The sequence below is a fragment of the Acinonyx jubatus genome, chromosome A1, assembly GCF_027475565.1.
Source record: "Acinonyx jubatus isolate Ajub_Pintada_27869175 chromosome A1, VMU_Ajub_asm_v1.0, whole genome shotgun sequence".
In the NCBI taxonomy this organism is placed as follows: domain Eukaryota; kingdom Metazoa; phylum Chordata; class Mammalia; order Carnivora; family Felidae; genus Acinonyx; species Acinonyx jubatus.
In genome coordinates this window covers 137,560,475-137,583,433 of record NC_069380.1, presented here as the reverse complement: position 1 = coordinate 137,583,433, position 22,959 = coordinate 137,560,475, and the positions used below count along the sequence as shown (strand labels likewise).

The window sequence follows — 22,959 nt, the reverse complement described above, 5'->3', positions numbered from 1 at the left end:
AGGAGTAACACCTGTCAATATCATGGACTCCTGATCTCTGATGTACTGAAAAGGGCATAACATGATTTTTGGTATTTTTGCCCAAAACACATAACCTTAATTTTATAATGAGAAGACATGTGCAAAGCCAAATTGAAGGTTATTCTACAAACTAACTGATCAGTAATTTCTAGAAGTGTCAAGATCATGAAAGACAAAGGTGGAGGAATTATCAAAGATGAGAACTAAAGACATATTAAACGAAATCCAGTATGGAATCCTAGATTGGATTTGGAAACAGAAAAGAGGCAGTAGTGGAAAAAGTGGTGAAATTTGAATAAGTTCTAGTTAATAGTATTTTATCAATATTCATCTCTTGGTTTTGATAATAGTACTTTGATACTGTAAGAAGTTAGCATTAGGGGAAGCTGGATGAAGGGTATATTGGACTCTGTATTTTTGCAAGATTTTGTAAGTTTAAAACTTTTATGATAGTTTCTTAGAAGTTGATATTGGTAATATGATAGAAATTCTATCCTTGAAATTATAGAAACTTAAAATTTTAGATGTTACCAAAGATGTGTGAATACGTGGTATTTCAAAAAGTTTTTAAGGTTACAACATGAGCAAAAATGTTTTAGGAATTTGAAGTGGCCAAGAGAAAAAAATTGTTTTGTTTTCTTTTTTTAAAAATTCTTAGTGTTTGTTTTAGAGAGAGAGAATGAGAGTGTGAGCAGGGAAGGGTCAGAGAGAGAGGGAGACACAGAAGCTGAAGCAGGTTTCAGGTTCTGAGCTGTCAGCACAGAGCCTGATGCAGGGCTCAAACCCATGAACCAAGAGATCATGACCTGAGCTGAAGTCAGATGCTTAACCTACTGAGCCACCCAGGTGCCCCGAGAAAAAAAAATTTTACAAATACCAATGTAAGTGGTTCGTCTTGGAAAGGTCCCAGTCAGATCATCCTTCTGTGAAGCTCATTGTCAGCCGTCACCACTGTGCACACAGAACATCTAATCAGCTTTTTAAATTTTTTTTTCCAACGTTTATTTATTTTCGGGACAGAGAGAGACAGAGCATGAACGGGGGAGGGGCAGAGAGAGAGGGAGACACAGAATCGGAAACAGGCTCCAGGCTCTGAGCCATCAGCCCAGAGCCCGACGCGGGGCTCGAACTCACGGACCGCGAGATCGTGACCTGGCTGAAGTCGGACGCTTAACCGACTGCGCCACCCAGGCGCCCCTCTAATCAGCTTTTTAATGTCTCATTCCTAACTATGAAGAAATTGCTTAGTTAGGGAAAGCCACTGATAGGAAATATAGAGACCAAAAAAGAATTAAAGCAATTTGGAAGAGACAGACAATGCAAAAGCAAAACAACTGTTAATATAGTCCTTACACTGATGAAGTGAGGACAAGATATATTAAAAGAATGTGTATAGAGCTCTTGGAAATTCAGAATTACAATGTATGAAAGATAAAGTTGAGGAAATTGCTCAGAAAGTAGAACAACTACAACATGAACCCTAAATGATGGAAAATAGGAAAGAAAATTACAGGAATGGTCTGAAAAATAGATGTTTCAAGAGAGAACAGAGAAACTGGAGGGGAAGAAATGACCAATGAAATAATTCGAGAAAATTTCTCAGAACTATAGAACATGCATTTCCACATTAAAAGGACCCATTGAGAATCCATCACAGTGAATGAAAATAGACTCATACTGAGCTAGTTTAGTATGAAATTTCAGAAATCTGGGATAAAAGAATTTTGTACATCTCCACAGCATGAGAGAAGCATATGTACAAAGGATCAAGAATCAGAAGGATTAGATTTCTCATCGCTACTGAGCACAAGAAGTGAAATGGTGCCCTTAAGGCACTGAAGAAGTGTGGTTATGGTGCAGTTGGGACTGGGTGTATAAATGTGTGGAAGAGGTAAACTCTCACCTTCCTTACTGGGAAGTCTGTTGATGGTGCCTGGAATGGAAACATCAAGAAAAGTAGTAAGTTAATTAGAGATGGAAGTAAATACCAGAAAGATCAGTTAAACAGTTTCAGAGTGGTCATTCCTGGGGAGTAGAAAATATTTATGGATCACAGAGGCCGTCATGGGACTGCTTTTTTTTCCTTTGAGTCTCAATGGACTGTTGTGTTCTAAACAGTATGCATGTAAAAGTTTGATTAAAAACAAAAGTGAGGGAGGGGCGCCTGGGTGGCTCAGTCAGTTAAGCGGCTGACTTTGTTTCAGGTTATGATCTCGCGGTCCGTGAGTTCGAGCCCTGCATCAGGCTCTGTGCTGACAGCTTGGAGGCTGGAGCCTGCTTCAGATTTTGTGTCTCCCTCCCTCTCTCTCTAGCCCTCCCCCGTTTGCGCTCTGTCTCTCTCTGTCTTTCAAAAATGAATAAATGTTAAAAAAAAAAAAAAACAAAACCAAAATAAAAGTGAACATTTAAAAAATGGAACTACAGTAAAACCTTGGTTTGCAAACATAATTTGTTCTGGAAACTTGCTTGTAATCCAGAGCACTCCTATATCAAAGCAAATTTCAAGAAACATTGGTTCAGTTCTGATCATGTGGCATTCGCTGTTGCATACTACTTGTATTGCAAGACATCGCTCTCATTTATCAAGTTAAAATATATTAGAAATGGGTGCTTGTCTTGTGAATCATTCACAGACCAAGTTACTTGTGATGCGGGGTTTTACTATATTTCCAGAATCTAATCAGTGTCTACCACAAAACCTAGCTGAACTTTTTTTTTCTCTTTTTTTTTTTTTTGAGAGAGAGAGAGAGAGAGAGAGAGAGAGAGAGAGAGGATCCCAAGCAGGCTCCTTGCTCAGCGGGGAGTCTGATGCAGGGCTTGATCTCACTACTGTGAGATCATGGCCTGACCCGAAATCTAAGTTAGATGCTTAACTGACTCAGCCACCCAGGTAGCCCTCTACCTGAGCTTTGTAAGTCCTCACAGCATCTGTAATGATAAAAGCATTGTGCTAACTAGAAAACTACTTAATGAAAAATATCTCATGTAGTTGTGAAAAACAAAACAAGAAACCTGTTTGTTAATTCAGTAGTTAATTCAGTGGAAATTTTATAACTTTGCCCTTTGTCAAGATATAGAAAAGATGTAAATTTGTGTAAATCAGATATCACATTTTAGTGTATATGAGCTGAGAGAAAAAAACAAAATGGAAGACACTGTCATTGGTTGCCGTTTGGGAAATGGCCATTATTATTTGGTTTCAACTGTGAACCACCTTGATCTAATTTGAAGACCCATATTTTTGGGGAAAAAAAATGAAGATCCACATTTTTGGAAAGTATAATCAACCATATCAGGGAGGCACAATCTAATCAACAGCTGTCATTTTGTTGAGTCACTACCAAAGGGACTTATTATCAGTACTAAGGGACATATGTTTGGTTTTTGTAACCCTCATGTGTAATAATTCATAATGGAAGCGTTTTTTTCTCTCTCATTATTTGCTAGTCAGCTTTATGATTTTTAGGTCTTTTAGTTGAGATGATCTGTTGTCTTCCCTCCTTTTTTGGGCAAATCACTCACCTCCTGTTCACTGAAATTCATATCTCTGGCCCTTCTGTTTTTATTTTTTTAAAAAAAAGTTTTTAACATTCATTTAGTTTTGAGACAGAGAGAGACAGAGCATGAACAGGGGAGGGTCAGAGAGAGGGAGACACAGAATGTGAAACAGGCTCCAGGCTCTGAGCTGTCAGCACAGAGCCCGACGCGGGGCTTGAACTCACGGACCGCGAGATCGTGACCTGAGCCGAAGTCGGACGCTTAACCGACTGAGCCACCCAGGCGCCCCTGGCCCTTCTGTTTTTAAAGGAACATCAAACTGTGATATAAAATGATAAAGATTGGTAGTGTAGGTAAAGGCAAAACGTAGCAGAAATTTGTGTTGGAGGAGTGAGATTATATTGTAGGGCCTTGAGTCTGTCTAGGTATAATTTTTTTTAAAAGGAAATGAACAAAGGCATGGGAAAGTCTCAACCACTGTTGGCTACCCGAAGTGTGTCATTGGGAAATGAAATGGCTGCTTTGTTTTGAGGTGAATTTCTAGCCATCTAAAAAGCCACATGCTTTCCAATAAGGGTTCTGTTTATTAGGGAGATATAGGGGTGCTTTCATTGTCAATATAGACACAAAGATGGCTGGTCTTGGGTTCCTCTGCCTTCAAAGCACCAAAAATCTAGTGGATGAGACAGAAAACTATAGTCATTAAACAGCTACTTATAATTTAGTTTGGTAAGTACTGTATTCGAGTTATCAAACAGGAGTCACTGAAGAGTGGAGCAGCAAATTTTGCCTAGAGGAAGGTGTCACTGAGGAAGTAATAATTAAAAGTGGCCTTCAGTAGGCAGAGAAGGTGCGAAGGGCAAGAACTTCTTAGTAAACTTATAAATGGGATATAAATATATGAAGGCACAGAGTCATGAAAATTGAAGGTGTATTTGGGACGCCATCCTGGATAAGCTGGTGGGACTAAAGGGTAGGGAGGGTTGAGTGGGTGAGAGGTAAAGATGGAGGTCCCGTTGTGAAAGGTCTTAAATGCCATACTAAAGTTTGGAATTTTATTGGCAAAGAAGCTATCGATTTTATGTAGGGGTAACATGATTAAATATTATAGTGAGATAATTTTTGTAGGACTTGGTGATTGGGTAGGGAAATTGTATTCTGAAATCGGGGAAGTCAGTTAATTGGGAGCTATTTTAGTGGTCCAGGCGTAAGAAGGACTGACATTAGGGATGCGGGAATAGGAATAGAGAAGGAAACAGATTTGAGGGAGATTTTTGGGTGGACAGAGTATGATGACTCCAGTCTGTATGTCGAAGGGGAGGGGAGGAACCAGTGATGACTTCCGTGGGTTTTGGCTTGGGTGCCCGGGTGGGAAGATGTTAAGATGGGAGTACAGAAGGAGGAGTGGATTTGGTAATACTTGAGTTCACTTTTGACATGTAAAGTTCAATGATCCAATGTGACATCTAAGAGATAGTTAGAAGTTTGATCACATGGGGGAGGTGTGGATTTTGACAGAAGGCAGTGCAATTCTGCTTATTATCTATGCATGAGTGTATTTGTAGATGCATGATTTTATGATTTTGTGATAAGTAATCTCTGCCTCCATTGTGGGGCTCAAACTCAACCCTGAGATCAGGAGTCGCATGCTCCAATGAATGAGCCAGCCAGGTGCCCCAGAAATCAGTGTCATTTTAAAACAAAGATGAGATCAGTCAAAATGCTTGTATAAAGTGAGTGTGTGTTTATGAATATTGGTGTGAGGATATAAGTTACTGGAAGCAGCATGAAGTAACCAAACATAACTTTGGAGGGAATCTGCCTGGGGAAGGTAGTATCTGTTGAGATGTGCTCATTGATTTCCTGACAGTTAAAAAGGAAATGTTAATCTAGTGGGAGATAAGAGAAAGGGGAAAGTTAGCGGAAGCTGCCAACTGTCCACTAAATATTTGTGCTTCATCTTCTTTATTCTAGTCATTGGCCAATAGCTGCACAGTCAGGAATTATATTTTCCACTCACTTTTGAGGCTAAGCTAGGTGGGGCTGTGTGACTAGTTGTTCCCAAAGTGATGAAAAATGATATGTGTGACAGAGCAAAGTCGTTAAGATGCACTGCTTTTCTCCATCTGTGGGGAAGCCACAAGATAGAAAGAACGTGAGTTCCTGTGGTAGTCCAGTTTACCCAGTTTCCAGTATTTACGTGCTTGTGTAGCTTGCTTGAATCTGAGCTGGCCTTGTGACATGGTTTACCAGTAGAAGGCAGCACAAGTGACGCTGTGCTAAACCTTAAAGTCTGGAAGTTTGTACTGTTAGAAGCTAAGTCACTGTGTCAGAAATATGACTGCTTTGAGACTGCCATGTGGTGAGGAAGTCCAAACAGCTGCGTTGAGGAGAACTGAGGCTCCCAGCTGGTAAGCCCAGCTGCACTTGTAGTTCAGAAGCTAATACACTGTATCTTGTGGGAGTGAAGCCATTTGGACTTTGAGCTGTTTCATTGCCCCATCTGATACCATGTGAGAGTTGTGATAAATGAAGCAAGTTTTTGTTTTAAGCCAGTACATTTTGGGGTGGTTTTTTTTTTTTAATTTTTTTTTTCAACGTTTATTTATTTTTGGGGCAGAGAGAGACAGAGCATGAACGGGGGAGGGGCAGAGAGAGAGGGAGACACAGAATCGGAAGCAGGCTCCAGGCTCTGAGCCATCAGCCCAGAGCCCGACGTGGGGCTCGAACTCCCGGACCGCGAGATTGTGACCTGGCTGAAGTCGGACGCTTAACCGACTGCGCCACCCAGGCGTCCCTGGGGTGGTTTGTTGGGCAGCAATAGGTGACTGAAACATTTCTTGGATGGTTGTGCATCAGAAAACCAACCACTTTGCATTAACACCTATGTGGGACTGTTACTTAAGCAAAAACGAGTCTTATGTTAAGCTTTCCATATTGGTTTGTTAAAACAGCTAACGTTACTGAAACTGATTTATAGAGCATTTATGCTGTGATGAGACTGTGATAAGGATACTTGACTAGTGGTGTATGACAAGATCTCTCACGTAGATATAATCACATTGTTTGTTTAGAATTCACTTCAGGGGTGCCTGGGTGGCTCATTTGGTTGCGCGTCCAACTTCAGCTCAGGTCACGATCTCCTAGTTCATGAGTTCGAACCCCGCGTTGGGCTCTGTGCTGACAGTCAGAGCCTGGAGCCTACTTCGGATTCTGTGTCTCCCTCTCTCTCTGCCCCTCCCCTGCTTGTGCTCTGTCTCTCTCTTGCAGAAATAAACATTAAAAACATTTTTTTAATAAAAGAAAAAGAATTCACTTTATGCATGCATTCTCTGGAGACAGTCACACACTGATGCCTTCATGAGACATTAAACCAGTTTTTATGAAGGTGAGGGAAGATGTATTCCTGGTGGACAAAGAAGAAATGGTGATTCCATGAGAACAGAAAGCCACTCAGTTGGGGCAGAATATCTGTTTTTGAATTTGACGCATAGACCCTGAATGATATTGTCAAATGTTACTCATCTTTTAAAAATTATTTCTAAGTGTTATATAGATAGGGGAGGAAGGAAAGGGGAAGAAGGTGAATAGGAGAAAGAGCAAGAAGGAGATACTGAGAGATAGTAAAAATTGTATAAATTCTCCTTGTGAAACTTAGATTTTAGAGGAGTTAGCAATGAACAGAGACAAGTGGACAATGCTGCGAAGAAAACTAAAGTAGACAAAAGAACGGAGTGTGTGTGGGAGGTACTGTTTTAAATAGAAAGGTCCACATACGCATCTCTGAAGGAAGTAAGGGATGATTAGATATGTGATGTTTCAGGTGAAGAGGTTTTCAGGCAAAGAACTGAAACGTAGAAGCCCTGAGGCAGAAGCAAGTTTAGGGTGTTTCAGATAGAGCAAGAAGGCCAGTCGCTATAGTAGAGGGAGTGAGTGATATGGGGATAGAAGAGGCAGGTCCATATCCTAAATGGTCTTGTAGGCCAAGGAAAGAGTTTGAATTTCTTCTGGTAATGAGAGTCCATTGAAGGGTTTTGAACATGGGTGTAATGCGATCTGAGTTTTGTTTAAAATAAATAATTAACTCTATTGTATGAAAAACCAGGAGAGGAGATGCCGGGGTTGAGTTTAGTTCGTTAAGAGGCTGTTGCACAGAGGCCCTGGTGAGAACTGATGGTGGCTTGGACAAGGGAGATGGGGTAGAAGTCATCATATTTGAGATAAATTATGAAGTTACTGCTGCAGGATTTCTGATGGATTGTACATGGGCTATGAAGGAAATGAGTTAAGGATGAATTAGAGACTTTTTGCTATGAGGAGCTGGGTGGGTGGTGATGAGGTTTACTGAAAAGTTGGTAAGGGAAGATCAGCTTTGGGGAGTTTCCATGAAAAATCTGATTAAAAATCATTTATTGGAATCACAGGTATAAATTATTATTCTGTTTTATTTAAATTTTAATAGCTTTGTTGAGGTAGTATTCACATTTCATACAATTCACCTATGTAAATTATGCAATTCAGTTTCTTTTTCACTAGGTTCACCAAATTGTACAAGTATCACCCTAACCAAATTTAGATCACTTGGGTCATCTCCAAAAGGAAACCTTGTACTCATTGGCAGTCACTTTATTTATTTATTTATTTTTTAATTTTTTTTTTTTAACGTTTATTTATTTTTGAGACAGAGAGAGACAAGGCATGAACGGGGGAGGGGCAGAGAGAGAGGGAGGCACGGAATTGGAAGCAGGCTCCAGGCTCTGAGCCATCAGCCCAGAGCCCGACGCGGGGCTCGAACTCACGGACCGTGGGATCGTGACCTGAGCCGAAGTCGGACGCTTAACCGACTGAGCCACCCAGGCACCCCATTGGCAGTCACTTTAAACTCCCTCAGCGTCTGGCCTTAGGCACCCACTAATCTGTCTCTAGATTTCTGTCTCTCTAAATTTGTCTATTTTGGACATATAAATGGAGTCCTACAATAATGTAATTAGACACAGTAGTTTTTTGTGTCTGACTTCTTTGGCTTAGAGTACTGTTCAAGTTTCGTCCATGTTGCAGCGTGTTAATGTTATCACCACTTCATTCCTTTTTAGGGACAAATACTGTGCCCTTGTATGGATGTACCAATATCGTCTTTCATCATTTGATGGACTTTTGAGTTGTTGCCACTTTTTGGTTATTATAAATAATGCTGTTGTGAAGATTTGTGTGTAGGTTTTTGTGTGGATGTGTTTTTATTTCTCCTGGGTATATACCTAGGAGCGGAATTGCAGGATCATATGGTAACTCTAAGGTTAGCCTTTTGAGGAGCTGCCAAATGGTTTTCCAAAGCGATTGTACCATTTTACATTCCCACCAACAATATACCACATTTCTCCACATCCTCACCAATACTTATTTTTATCTATCTTTCTTATTTTAGTTAGTTTAATAAGTATGAAGTGGCATGGCATTATCATTCTGAATTGTATTTCCTTAATGGCTAAGAATTTTGAGTGTCTTTTCACGTGTTTATTGGCCATTTCATGTATATATGTCTTCTCTGGAAAAATGTCTTTTTAGATCCTTTACGCAACCATTTGTAGATTGGGTTGTCTTTTTTTTTTTTTTGTGTGTGTGTGTGTGTGTGTGTGTGTTTTCCCCCTTCAGCTTTATTGTGGTATAACTGACATGCAAAAATTGCTAGTATTTAAAATTGATAATTTATTGTGTTTTGATATATGTATACAAGCTGTGAAACTATTAACCACAATCAAAATAATAACCATATCCATTATCCCCAAAAGTTTGTTTGCGTTTCTTGGTAACCATCCTTCTGCCCACTATGAATCCCCAAGCAAACTATCTATTAGTATAGATTAGCTTGCTTTTTCTGGAATTTCATAAAATGGAATCATTACATTATGTACATTTTTGTTTTAGTCAGGTTTCTTTCACATTAGTTAATTTAGAGATTCACTATCATGAAATTCACTCTTTAAACTTTTTTAGATATTTATTTTTGGGGGAGTTCAAGGGGGGAGAGGGGCAGAGAGAGGGGGACAGAGGATCCTAAGCAGGCTTTGCGCCAACAGCAGTGAGCCTGATGTGGAGCTTGAACTCAGAAACCACAAGATCATGATCTAAGCCCAAGTGAGATGCTCAACCGACTGAGCTACCCAGGCTCCCCAAGGAATTTACTCTTTTTAAAGTGATTTTTATGTATTCACAAAGTTGTGCAACCATCACCACTGTCTAATTCCAAAACATTTTCATCAATTCAAAAAGAATGCCTGTGACCATTAGCAGTCACTCATTTTCTTTACCCAACAGTCCCTGGAAACCACTAATCTACTTTCTATGTGCATTATTTATCTTGAAAAAGCTTTTTTAAATCCTTACTTTATTGGCTTAAGAACACAAGATTTACTCTTAACAGATTTTTAAGTGTAGGATATATAATTAACTATAGGAATAATGTTATACAGAGGATCCATAGAATTTACTGATCTTATATTAATGAAGCTTTCAACCCATTGATTGTCAACTCGCCATTTCATCTCTTCTGCCTTGGTGACTACTGTTTTCTGCTTTAAGAGTTTGACTCTTTTGGTTGGAGTCACACAGTATTTTTACTTCTGTGGCTGGCTAATTTCATTTAGCATGATGTCCTCAAGGTTCATTCATGTTGTCCTATATCACAAGATTTATTTTTTTACATTATTTATTTTTGAGAGAGAGTGAGAGAGCGTGTGTGTGCATGTGCACACCATCAGGGGAGGGGTAAACAGAGAAGGAAACAGAGGGTCTGAAGTGGAATAGAGGATCCTGATGTGGGGCTCTAACTCAGGAACAGCAAGATCATGACCTGAGCTGAAGTCAGATGCTTAACTGACTGAGCCACCCAGGTGCTCTACGAGATTTATTATTTTTTAACGTTTATTTTTGAGACAGAGAGAGACACAGCATGAACGGGGGAGGGGCAGAGAGAGAGGGAGACACAGAATCGGAAGCAAGCTCCAGGCTCTGAGCCATCAGCCCAGAGCCCGACGCGGGGCTCGAACTCGCAGACCGCGAGATCGTGACCTGAGCTGAAGTCGGACGCTCAACCGACTGAGCCACCCAGGCGCCCCCGAGATTTATTATTTAAAAGGCTGAATATTATTCCATTATAGGTGTATATCGCATTTTCTTTATTGACTCACCCATCACTAGTGGACATTTAGGTTGTCATACCATCTTGGCTATTTTGAATAGTGCTGAAATGAACATGGGATTACTGATATCTCTTTGAGATCCTGATTTCAATTATTTTAGATAAATACCCAGAAGTGCCATTGCTGGATGATATGGTAGTTATATTTTTGATTTTTTGAAGAACTTCTATATTGTTTCCATTGCGGCTGCACCATTTTGTATTATGATCAACAGTGTACAAGGGTTCCAGTTTTCCGTCACCAACACTTGATGTCTTTTTGTTTTGTTTTGTTTTGGTAATAGTCATTCTGACAGGTGTGAAGTGATACTTCTTTATTGTTTTGATATGAGTATCCCCAGTGATGAGTGACATTGAATGTTTTTTCATATACCTGTCAGCCATTTGTATGTCTTCTTTGGAGAAGTGTGTATTTAAATCCTTAGCCTATTTGAAAAGATTTTTTTTTAATGTTTATTTATTTTTGAGAGAGGGAGAGATGGAGGGAGGGAGGGAGGAGGGAGAACATGAGCCAGGGGAGGGGCAGAGAGAGAGGGAGACACAGAATCCAAAGCAGGCTCCAGGCTCTGAGCTGTCAGCACAGAGCCCGATGCAGGGCTCAAAGCCACGAACTGCAAGATCATGACCTGAGCCGATGTCACATACTTAACTGACTGAGCTACCAAGGCGTGCTCCAGTCCTTAGCCCATTTTAAAATACAATTTTGTTTGTCTTTTTATTATTGAGTTAATAAGCATTCTTTATCAATTTGATATACAAATCTTTTCTGGGATATATAATACGGAAATATTTTTTCCTATTTTGGGGTTGTCTTTCACTTTCTTGATGGTGTCCTTTCAAGCACAGAATTTTTTTTATTTTATTAAAAAAAATTTTTTTTTCAACGTTTATTTATTTTTGGGACAGAGAGAGACAGAGCATGAACGGGGGAGGGGCAGAGAGAGAGGGAGACACAGAATCGGAAACAGGCTCCAGGCTCCGAGCCATCAGCCCAGAGCCTGACGCGGGGCTCGAACTCCTGGACCGCGAGATCGTGACCTGGCTGAAGTCGGACGCTTAACCGACTGTGCCACCCAGGCGCCCCTCAAGCACAGAATTTTTAAATTTTGATGAAATACAATTTATCTTCTTTTTCTTTGTCACTTTTGCTTTTGGTATTTATCTAAGAAAGCTTTGTGTAATCCAACGTGATAAAGATATATTGCTATCTTTTCCTCTAAAGCTTTATAGTTTTAGCTCTTGTATTTAGGTTGATAATCCTTTTGCATTTAATTTGCTTATAAGTTGTGAGGAAAGGAGTCCATCATGGTTTTTTGTTTTTTGGTTTTTTTTTTGCTTTTTTTTTGCATAGGTGAATATCTTGTCATCCCAGGACTATTCATTGGAAAGGCTATTCTTTTTCCATAGAGTTGAGCTGGAGCCCCTGTCAAAAATGATTTGACTATAAATATGAAGTCTTGTTTCTGGACCCTCAGTTCTATTCCACTGATCTCTGTATCTGTTCATGTGCCAGTACCATACTGTCTTGATTACCGCAGCTTTATAAGATTGAAAATGGCAAGTGTGAATCCTCCAACTTTGTTTTTCATTAAGATTGTTTTTGCTTTTTGAGGTCCTTTGCAATTCATATGAATTTAGGATCACCTTGTCAGTTTCTTTTCTTTTTTTTTTAAAGTTAGTTAGTTTATTTATTTATTTATTTAGAGAAACAGCATGAGCAAGTGGGGAGGGGCAGAGAGAGAAAGGGAGAGATTCCCCAGCAGGCTCTGTGCTACTCTGTGCTCTGTTTGTGAGATCATGACCTGAGCTGAAATCAGGAATCCATGCTTAACCAACTGAGCCCTCCAGGTGCCCCAGACCATGACAATTTCTGCAAAAAAATGTAGCTGAGAATTGTCAATTTTTAGGTCAATTTGGGGAATATATTGACATTTAATAATTATAAGTCCTCTGATCCAAGAACATGGATGTCTTTTCATTTATTTAGATGTTCTTTAATTTCTTTTAACAATGTTTGCAATTTTCAGTAAGCTTTGCAGTTTTTTTGTTAAGTTTATTTGTAAGAATTTTATTATTTGTTAATGCTGTGGTAAATTGTTTTATTTAATTTCATTTTCAAATTGTTCATTGCTGCTATATAGAAATATAATTGAATGTATATTGACCTTGTGTCCTGCATCCTTGCTGATGTGCCTTTTATCAGTTTTAATAATTTTTTTGTGGATTCCTTAAGATTTTCTATATACAAAATCATGTCATCTGAAAATGTAGCTCTACTTCTTTCTTTTCAGGCTAGCTGTCTTTTGTTTGCTTTTCTTGCTTAATTAGAACCTCTAGTACAGTGTTGAATAGAAGCAGTGAGAATGAAGTTTTGTTTTATTCCTGATCTTAAGAGAAACCGTCCAGTCTTTCATCATTAAGTGTGATGTTAGCTGTGGGTTTTTCATAGTCCCTTTTGAGGTTTATGAGGTTTAGGAGATTGAGTATTTTTATCATGAAAGGTGTTGGGTTTTGTCAGATGTTTTTCTTTTTCCTGTTTATTGAACTAATCATATGATTTTTGTTATATTTACATTTATGTGAGCACTTCCATTCTTAATGTTGGGAAAGTCTCATGTATTAAATAAATTAAAGATGAGTGATCATCATCATTTGGATAGATGGTAGAAGCCTTGGGAGTAGGTGAGATTTCCCAGAGAATATATGGAAGAAGGTGGTCAAGTTGGAACTTTGAGGATTATAAGTATTCAGTCTATCATGTGCAATGCTAAATTTAATTCAATTTCAGTTAGTAAATTTAATGAAACTTCATCTTTCATCTAAGTTAGCAGGTTGTAGTTTTGTTTTACTAGGTAATCCAGTAGAACCTGTATACAAAGTACAGTTGACCCTTGAACAACATAGGTTTGAACCGTATGACTCCACTATATATGCATTTTTTTCAATAAATACAGTACAGTACTGTAAATGTATTTTCTCTTTCTTGTGACTTTCTTAATAACATTTTCTTTTCTCTAGCTTCCTGTATTGGAAAAATATAGTATGTAATACATATAACATACAAAATGGATGTGAGTGGACTGTTTGGTATTAGTAAGGCTTCCAGTCAATAGTAGGCTATTAGTGGCAGGTGGATTTTCAGCTGCTCAGGAGTCAGTGCCCCTGACTCCCAAGTTGTTCAAGGGTCAACTGTATAAATATTTAAGTAAAGGAAGAGAATCTGCATGGTTTTTTTTTGTTTTTTTTTTTTTTTTTGCAAGGAGCATCTATGTGGTAAATAAATAGAAGAATTTTAAACTTTATGGACACTAATTCCATAAACTTTAACACTTGAAGATGCTGGAATTTACCTCTTCTCTACTCGAAGAAATGTTTGTGTGAAACAAAGAAAATCAATTTGTGGAAAATTTCTGTCATGAAATTATGATTTTTCTGTAAGGAACCTGAAACTTGTACAATAGTGAATGGCCATAAATCCTCAGGCTCCATATTGAGAATTAGAACCAGATAGCGCTTTTACTTCTCATTTTTTCTTTGTCCTTTGAACTACTAGTGCTTATGAAGTAATGTCTCTATTGATTTCAGAATCACTATTAGCAGTTATATTATAAAAAACTCTAATTTCAAGGTATTATATATAAGTTGATTACGGTCAAAATAGCTTGTTGCTGAGACTACCTGTTAGACTTTTACAAGCAATTTGTATATTTCAGCTTTGTGAGTAAAATTGACAATTAAAAGTGGTACATACTTAAGGTGTACGACTTGATGATATATGTATACATTGTGAGTCACCAAAATCAAGCTAATTAACATATATTGCTGCACATAGTTACCGTTTTCTCTTTTTTTGTATAGTGATAACATGTAATTTCTTCTTAGCAAATTTCAAGTACACAGTATTGTTAACTATAGTCATTATTTAAGACCTTTTAACCCATAGATATACCCTAACCATATGTTGGCAGTTAAGATCCAAGTAATGTGAATTTCCTATTGTAAACTTAAATTAGTTGATAGTCTTGGAGACTGTTACTGAAATTCTCCAATTTAATCATAAGTAATTCAAATTATTTGGTTCAACTAATAAAAAAATCTTGTTATATTGACCAGTTCATCAAATGATATGATTGGTGAAAGTCAATTTGTAAGTTGTTTGTTACCTGAAATTTTGTTTCCTCCTTGAACTTCATTATTGGAATTTATCTCAAATAATATGAATAATCTGAGAACAGTAAGTTATTTTATTTATGGCACAAAAAGAGTAGAATATTGACTGATAAATATGAACTAATTCTAAAATTAATAGAGATAAGTGTGGGATACCCTACAGTGATGCCCACAACTTATGTACTGTCTTAAAATGTGTTAAGGTGCTAACACATCTAATTAGAGGGTCAGAACACAAATCAGGGTTCTTAAAAGACAAACCAGTATACCTGTGTAATAAGAGGCATATTTAGTTACTATAAATTATTTATCCTGTTTAACCTTAAACATATAGGGTATTTTAAAAAATAGACTCCCAGCAAAAAGATTGCTAACAAAGCCATTTCTAAGACCAATGTTTCCATTTAGTCCTAATCTATAGTCTTTAAAAATCTGGAGAACTAATTTGCTTCTTTGCCATCATGAAGTAGACAAAAATGAGACTGTACTCACTAGAGAAAAAGGGATAAGATGGATGTTCAGGGACCATAGCTGGAATGAGATACTTTGTGTATTATAGCATATGCAGCCATCAGATACTCTTTCAGTTCTAAAATGTAGTAATTGATGAGTTTCTTTTTTGTAATTTTTTTGAATGTTTATTTATTTTTGAGAGAGAGAGAGAGAGAGAGAGAGAGACAGAGCATGAACGGGGAAGGGCCAGAGAGAGGGAGACACAGAATCCGAAGCAGGCTCCAGGCTCCGAGCTGTCAGCACAGAGCCCAACGCGGGGCTCGAACTCACAAACCGTGAGATCATGACCCGAGCCGAAGTCGGCTGCTTAACCGACTGAGCCACCCAGGTGCCCCAATTGATGAGTTTTAAAGTTGTGCAAGTCTACAGAGATGCATATTCTAGTATGTAGCTCATAAAATGAGAAAGAATAGTTACTTGTGTTAGGTGATACTGTTGGCAAACAAAATACATAGCTCTTCTCATTATCACATACATACTTTTTGATGTGTAATGGCAGCTGGAAAGGATTTTATATTATGAAATTGATCCATTTATTTAACATTCTTCTTGATGTAGTAAAAAACTAACCATTTCTAGAAAGACTGTTGACTCATCTTCTTTAAATGTATGTACATATTTGGCCTTTTAATGTGAAAAATTGTTGGGTTTCTGTTTTATGACTACAGGAAGTGTATGTGCCTCATTTCTTACCCAAAGCTACCAACTGCCAGTCCTTGATACAATGTTTGTAAGAAAGAAGTATCGAGGCAAAGATTTTGGGCTTCAAATGCTGGAGGACTTTGTTGATTCCTTTACAGAAGATGCACTTGGCTTGCGGTATCCACTCTCCTCTCTAATGTACACAGGTAAATAAAGTTAAAAAATGTTAAACTTGTCTCAGTGTCACTTCTGAGTTGTTTCTGCAGAATATTGTAAATGTGCATATATGAGTAAGTATTAAATAAATTTGGATTCTTTGGCTCTGTAGGGCTTCATTTTACAAATATGTCCTTATTTCATGTAACGGCTTTTTGGAAGTGTGGGAGCTTTTTTAAAAAGTTGAAATATAATTCACATACCATAAAATTCATCCTCCTAAAATGTACAATTCAGTGGCTTTTATTATAGTCATAGCTGTACAACCATAACCACTACTTAATTCCAGAACATTCTCATTATTCCAAAAAAAAAACCCCTGCACCATTTAGTGGTCACTCTTCATTCCTCCATTCCTTCATCCCTACCAACCACTAATCCATTTTCGTTCTCTATGGATTTACCTATTCTGGACATTTCATACAAATGTAATCATGGGATATGATTATATTATAAGCCCTTTGTGTCTGGCTTCTTTTATTGTGCTTAAAATTTTTTAAGGTTCATCCATGGCGTAGCATGAGTCAGTGGTTAATTTGTTTTTATGGATGAATAATAGTCCATTTTATGGATATGCCACATTTTGTTTATCCATCATCCGTTGATTGGCTTTTGGGTTGTTTCCACTTCTTCGTCGTTATGAATAATGCCTTGATTATGATAAATTGAATACCAAATGAATTATAGGTGCATGTCTATTTTTGCAAAAAGTCTTAGGGAGCTTTAGTTATCCTTCACTTTAGGCAGAAATTGCCTAATATTTTGTTGATGTCATTTGTATAATTTTGTGAATAAGACTCTTTGAAATGTGAAAATAAAGGAGTACATTGAAAATAGAAAATTTTAGACTAAGTGGCATTTCCATTTTCTATTTCTTGGTCTTCCTGTCTATCTTATAGCATGCTTATTAAATTTGAAGAACTTGGATTTCCATTTGGTTTTCTCTTTCAATGTAATTAGTAGTTCCTTGATGATGCTCCGTGCCCAATATTTTTGATGATCTTCACTTGTTTCCATGAATATTTTTAATGATATAGGAAATATTATAGTGTTTGACATTGTAAGCTTTAGAAAGATAATTTTCATTCTGCATATAGGTAATGAGTGCCAAGTATGGATGGGCAAGCTAGAGTAGATGATTAGCTAACTATGAGGAGCTGATTGACAATACTATAGCATGTACCCATTCCTAAAGACATGGATTAAATAAAGTCTCCTCTATCTTTTATTCATTTGGAATTTATCCTGGGTACCGTGTGAGGTATAGATCCAACTTTATTTTACGTGACAGGTATGTGGTTGCTCTAGTCTCATTTATTGAATAATTTATTTTTTTTGCAGTGTTTGGCATTTATGTCTGTATCAGGTTAGCAGACAATGGTCCATTGACCTGCTAATTGTCTTTAGAAATAAAGTTTTATTGGAACACAGCCATGTTCCTTCATTTACATAATGTCTTCGGCTTCTTTTGCACTAAAACATCAGAATTGGTTAGTGCCCATATTGACAATATGACAGTGCCTATATTGCCTGTAAGCTTAAAATATTTATTACCTGTCCCTTTAACAAAAAGTTCACTAAGTTTTCATGTATAGCATACGTTAAATTTTTGTGTGTGTATATATTTGTGTAGATTTCTTATTTGCGTATTCATTTCTGTTATCTTTTAAGTTCCATTACCTCACTGTTGTATTTATTTTAGCTTTTGAACATCTAAAAAGACTAGTCTCCCCCATTTAATATGTCTGACCTTGCTTATTTGTTTCCCTGTGTGGACTTGAGAATCTGTTTACTAGATGAAAAACAAAATTCTGTTGGGATGTTATTGGGATTACTTTTATATTTACAGATTAGCCCCTAAAGACTCCCCAAAAAGCTGTTAGATTTGATAGGGGTGCCTGCCTGCTCAGTCAATGGAGCCTGTGACTTTTGATCTTAGGGGTTGTAAGTTTGGGCCTCATGATGGGTGTAGAGATTACTTAAAAGTAAAATCTTAAAAAAAAAAAAAACAAAAACAAACACCAAAACTATTAGAACTATAAATGAATTCAGTAAAGTTTCAGGATACAAAATCAGTTTGCAGAAGTCTGTTGCAATTCTATACACTAATAAGGAAGCAGCAGAAAGAGAAATTAAGAAAATAATCCCATTTACAATGGCACCAAAAATAATAAAATACCTAGGAATAAACCTAACCAAAGAGGTGCAATATCTGCACTCTGAAAACTATAAAACACTGATGAAAGAAATTGAAGACAACACAAAGAAATGGAAAGACATTCCATGCTCATGGACAGGAAGAAGAAATATTGTTAAAATGTCCATACTACCTAAAGCAATCTACAGATTTAAATGCAATCCTTGTCAAAATACCAATAGCATTTTTCACATGACTAAAACAGGCAATTGTAAAATTTGTATGGAACCATGAAAGTCGTCCGATAGTCACAGCAACCTTAAAAAGGAAAAGTAAAGCTGGAGGTATCACAGTCCCAGATATCAAAATATACTATAAAGCTGTAGTAACCAATACAGCATGGTACTGGCACAAAAACAGACCTGTAGATCAAATAGAACAGAATGGAAAGCCCAGAAATAAACACATAATTATATGGTCAGTTAATCTTTGACAAAGGAGGCAAGAATGTGCAGTGGGGAAAAAACTCTCTTCAACAAGTGGTGTTAGGAAAACTGGACAGCATCATGCAAAAGAATGGAACTGGACCCTTTATACACCATACTCCCAAAATGGATCAAGGACCTAAATGTGAGAACTGAAACCATAAATATCCCAGAAAAGGACACAGGCAATAATTTCTCAGACATCAATCTTAGCAACATCCTTCAAGATAGGTCTCCTGAGGCAGGGGAAACAAAAGCAAAAATAAACTTCTGGGGCTACATCAAAATGAAAAGTTGCTGCACAGCACAGCAAAGGAAATAACACAGGAGAATGAAAAGACAGCCTGCAGAATGGGAGAAGATATTTCCAAATGACATATTTGGTGAAGGGTTGTAGTATATAAAATATATAAAGAACTGATACAACTCAACACGGAAAAAACAAATGATCCAATTTACAGTGGGCAGAAGACATGAACCGACATTTCTCCAAAGAAGATGTCCAGATGGACAACAGACACATAAAAAGATGATCAACATCAGTCATCATTAAGGAAATGCAAATCAAAACCGCAGTGAGGTACCACCTCATACCTGTCAGAGTGGCTAAAATCCACAAACAACCAATTTTGGCAAGGATGTGGAGAAAGGGGAACTCTCTTGCACTGTTGGTGGGAATGCAAACTGATGCAAACTGTGGAAACAGAATGGAGTTATTCAAAAAATTAAAAATAGAACTACCTTATGATCTAGTAATCACACTACTGGGTATTTACCCAGAGGCTATTAAAACACTAATTGGAAGCAATATATGCACCCCTGTGTTTATTGCAGCATTATTTACAGTAGCCAAACTATGGATAAGCAGCCCAAGTGAATCTATACATTCAACTGTCGTACACCCGAAACTGACTTAACACTGTATGTTCACTACCCTGGAATTAGAATTTTTAAAAATGTCAAAACAAAACAAAACCTTTACATGTTAGCTTATGGAGAATTGACTGTTGTTTTTCTTCTGTCCAACATATTATTATTGTGTAATATGTACAACTGTAGGATTTTGTTCAAACCAGTTAGCATGTATATATTCTCCATACAGTTCTTAGAACTAACATAGGAAAAAAATGTATATGTTTAGGAATTTTATCTTTTTTGTTGCTATTATAGATGTTGTGTTTTCTTACATTATTTCTTCTCACTAGTCGTTATAAATATGAAAGATATGATTTGTATTAATTTTGTACCCATCCGCATCAGTAAATTCATAATAACTCTAGAGTTAATTATCTTGAGTTTTCTAGAATCTGCCTCTTTGTTAGGGCCCAGGCTGAAAACCTTGCCTGATCGCTGCCCAACAAAAATGTATCTTTCTTCCTCTAAGTCTTGTGATGCTTTACATGTAGTGTTCTTATACTTCTTAAGTACCTTCTAAGTACCTTATCTTCTATTTCTTCTGAGTCTTTATTTTAACAACAGTTTAGGTGCTGAGTTCGTTGTGCATAAATTCCATGGATATGTCTTTTGTAACACCACTCGGTCTAGTTCTTTGCATGGAATGAATGTGCTGAATAAATGGCTGTGAAAAGATTCTGTGAGGCAAAGAAGGTTAAAATAGTTGGGAGACATTTAGCATTGGGGAATATCTGTGGAGAATTGTAGGGTCCATATTATAAAGCTTATGCTTTAAAAGAATGTTATTGCAAGGCTGAATGAATTAGTGCTGCATATAGAATGTCAGTAAGAGGAAGAAATCTTCAAAACTTGTTAAGGAATAGCTAATGCTGCTTAGTTGATAGATGTTCTTTGTTGTGGGCACATACCTTCTGTATTATTTAGCTGAATGACATTCGTGTGAGAGTTCTCTTTCTGACTCTGGCCAGACAAATCTGAACTGGGACCTTCAAGTCTAGTCACCCTTTGTAAAGTACTCCTTTTGGACCTCATACTTACTGTGTAAGGCATTCTCTACTATTTTAGTCATTTAAATTCAGACAGATGATCACTGTGGCCTCTTGTGCTTGTTTTCTCTGGCCTCTTCTTTCTCATAGGTATAGAAGAAACTGAAACCAGAAAATGTGAGAAACATTTTGAAATATACAGGAAAAAAAAATGAGACAATAGTATCCTAGTGTCAATGTATCCATTATCCAGATTAACAGTTGTTAAGGTTTTGCCTTGTTGTTTTTATTAACTTGTAGGGAGAACTAAATAAAATCTTGTAGATACAGTTGATGGTCTCTTTGGACCCCTCCGTAATCCCATTCCCCCTTCTCCTTTTCTCCCCAGTGATAATAGTGTTCCTGAAGTTGGTGTATATCCTTCCTGTTCTAAGTTTCATACTTAGATCTGTGACCATAAACACCATAAGGCATCATTTAGTTTGCTATTTTATTTTATTTTATTTATTTAAAAAATATATGCAGCTGAAATTCTTTTTTTTTTAATGTGTTATTTATTTTTGAGGGAGAGAGAGCACGTGAGAGTGAGCAAGATGGGAGGAGCAGCAGAGAGAGAGACAGAGGAAGACTCAGAATCCTAAGCAGGCTCCAGGCTCTGAGCTGTCAGCACAGAGCCTGACACGGGCTGAAACTCAAAAACCGTGAGATCATGACCTGAGCTGAAGTCAGACCCTTAACCGAATGAGCCACCCAGGTGCCCCTATTTATTTTTTTATTTTTGAGAGACAGCGCGCTCAAGGGAGTGAGGGGTAGAGAGGGAGGGAAGGAGAGGGAATCCCACAAGGGGCAGAGAAGGGGGAGAGAGAGAGAGAAGCAGGGCTCATCCGAAGCAAGGCTTGAACTCACGAACTGTGGGATGCTGACCTGAGCTGAATTTCAATGCATAACCAACTGAGCCACCTAGGAGCCCCTTGCTTTTTTATTTAAAAAAATTTTAAGTTTTTTGGGGCTAAAATATATATAACATAATATTTGTCATTTGAACTATTTGTGTATATACAATTCAGTGGCATGAGTCACACTCTCTGTCTGAATTTGCCTATTCTAGTTACTGCATAGAAGTGGAATCATACGGTATATGTTCTGTGTCTGTGTTATTTCCCTTAGCGTAGTGTTTAAGGGCCATCCTTGTAGCATATATCAAAATTTCATTCCTTTTATATGGCAGAGTATATTTTTATTGTGTGAATATGTCACATTTCATTTATTCATCCATTCGTCTTTTGATGACACTTGGATTGTTTTACCTTTTGGCTGCTATGAATAATGCTGTCCATACACATTGGTGTACAGATAGATATGTGTTTGAGTCCCTGCTTTCTATTCTTTGGGTATGTAGCTGAGAGTGGAATTGTTGGGTTATATGGTAATTCTGTGTTTAACTTTTTGAGGATTTGCCAAATTGTTTCCCACAGAGGCTGTATCATTTTGTTTAATCGGTTTTTTTTTTTGAGTTTATTTATTCTTGAGAGAGAGAGAGAGAGACAGAGTACAAGCGGGCGAGGGGCAGAGAGAGAGGGAGACACAGAATCCGAAGCAGGCTCCAGGCTCCAGGCTCCGAGCTGTCAGCACAGAGCCCAAAGTGGGGCTCAAACTCACGAACTGTGATATAATGACCTGAACCGAAATCGGGTGCTTAACTGACTGAGCCACCCAGGTGCTCCAGTATGTTTTTATTTTTTATATATATATTTAAAAAAAAAAATTTTTTTTTCAACGTTTATTTATTTTTGGGACAGAGAGAGACAGAGCATGAACGGGGGAGGGGCAGAGAGAGAGGGAGACACAGAATCGGAAACAGGCTCCAGGCTCTGAGCCATCAGCCCAGAGCCTGATGCGGGGCTTGAACTCACGGACCCCGCGAGATCGTGACCTGGCTGAAGTCGGACGCTTAACCGACTGCGCCGCCCAGGCGCCCCTCCAGTATGTTTTTAAAACTTCATATAAATGATATCATTTTGCACCTATACTCACTTGCTTTTTTACTGATCTTTTTTATACATTTATCAATGTTGATCCATATAGCTGTAGTTTGTTGTAGTTGCTGCATAGTATTTTACTGTATACATACTATTTTATTCATGTATCCCTTAGTGATGGGCACTTAGGTTGTACCTCCCA

General features: G+C 37.7%; 1 protein-coding gene across 10 annotated transcripts in view; it reads left to right on the top strand.

Annotated features, from left to right (window-relative positions):
• FAM169A (family with sequence similarity 169 member A) overlaps positions 1-22,959 on the top strand; it is a 209,080-nt gene that overhangs the window by 163,371 nt on the left and 22,750 nt on the right. For all 10 annotated transcript variants that reach the window (XM_053223942.1, XM_027040050.2, XM_053223957.1 and 7 more), the window contains one exon: positions 16,066-16,245. In XM_053223942.1, the coding sequence (XP_053079917.1) occupies positions 16,066-16,245 (180 nt within the window). The remainder of the gene's footprint in view (positions 1-16,065; positions 16,246-22,959) is intronic.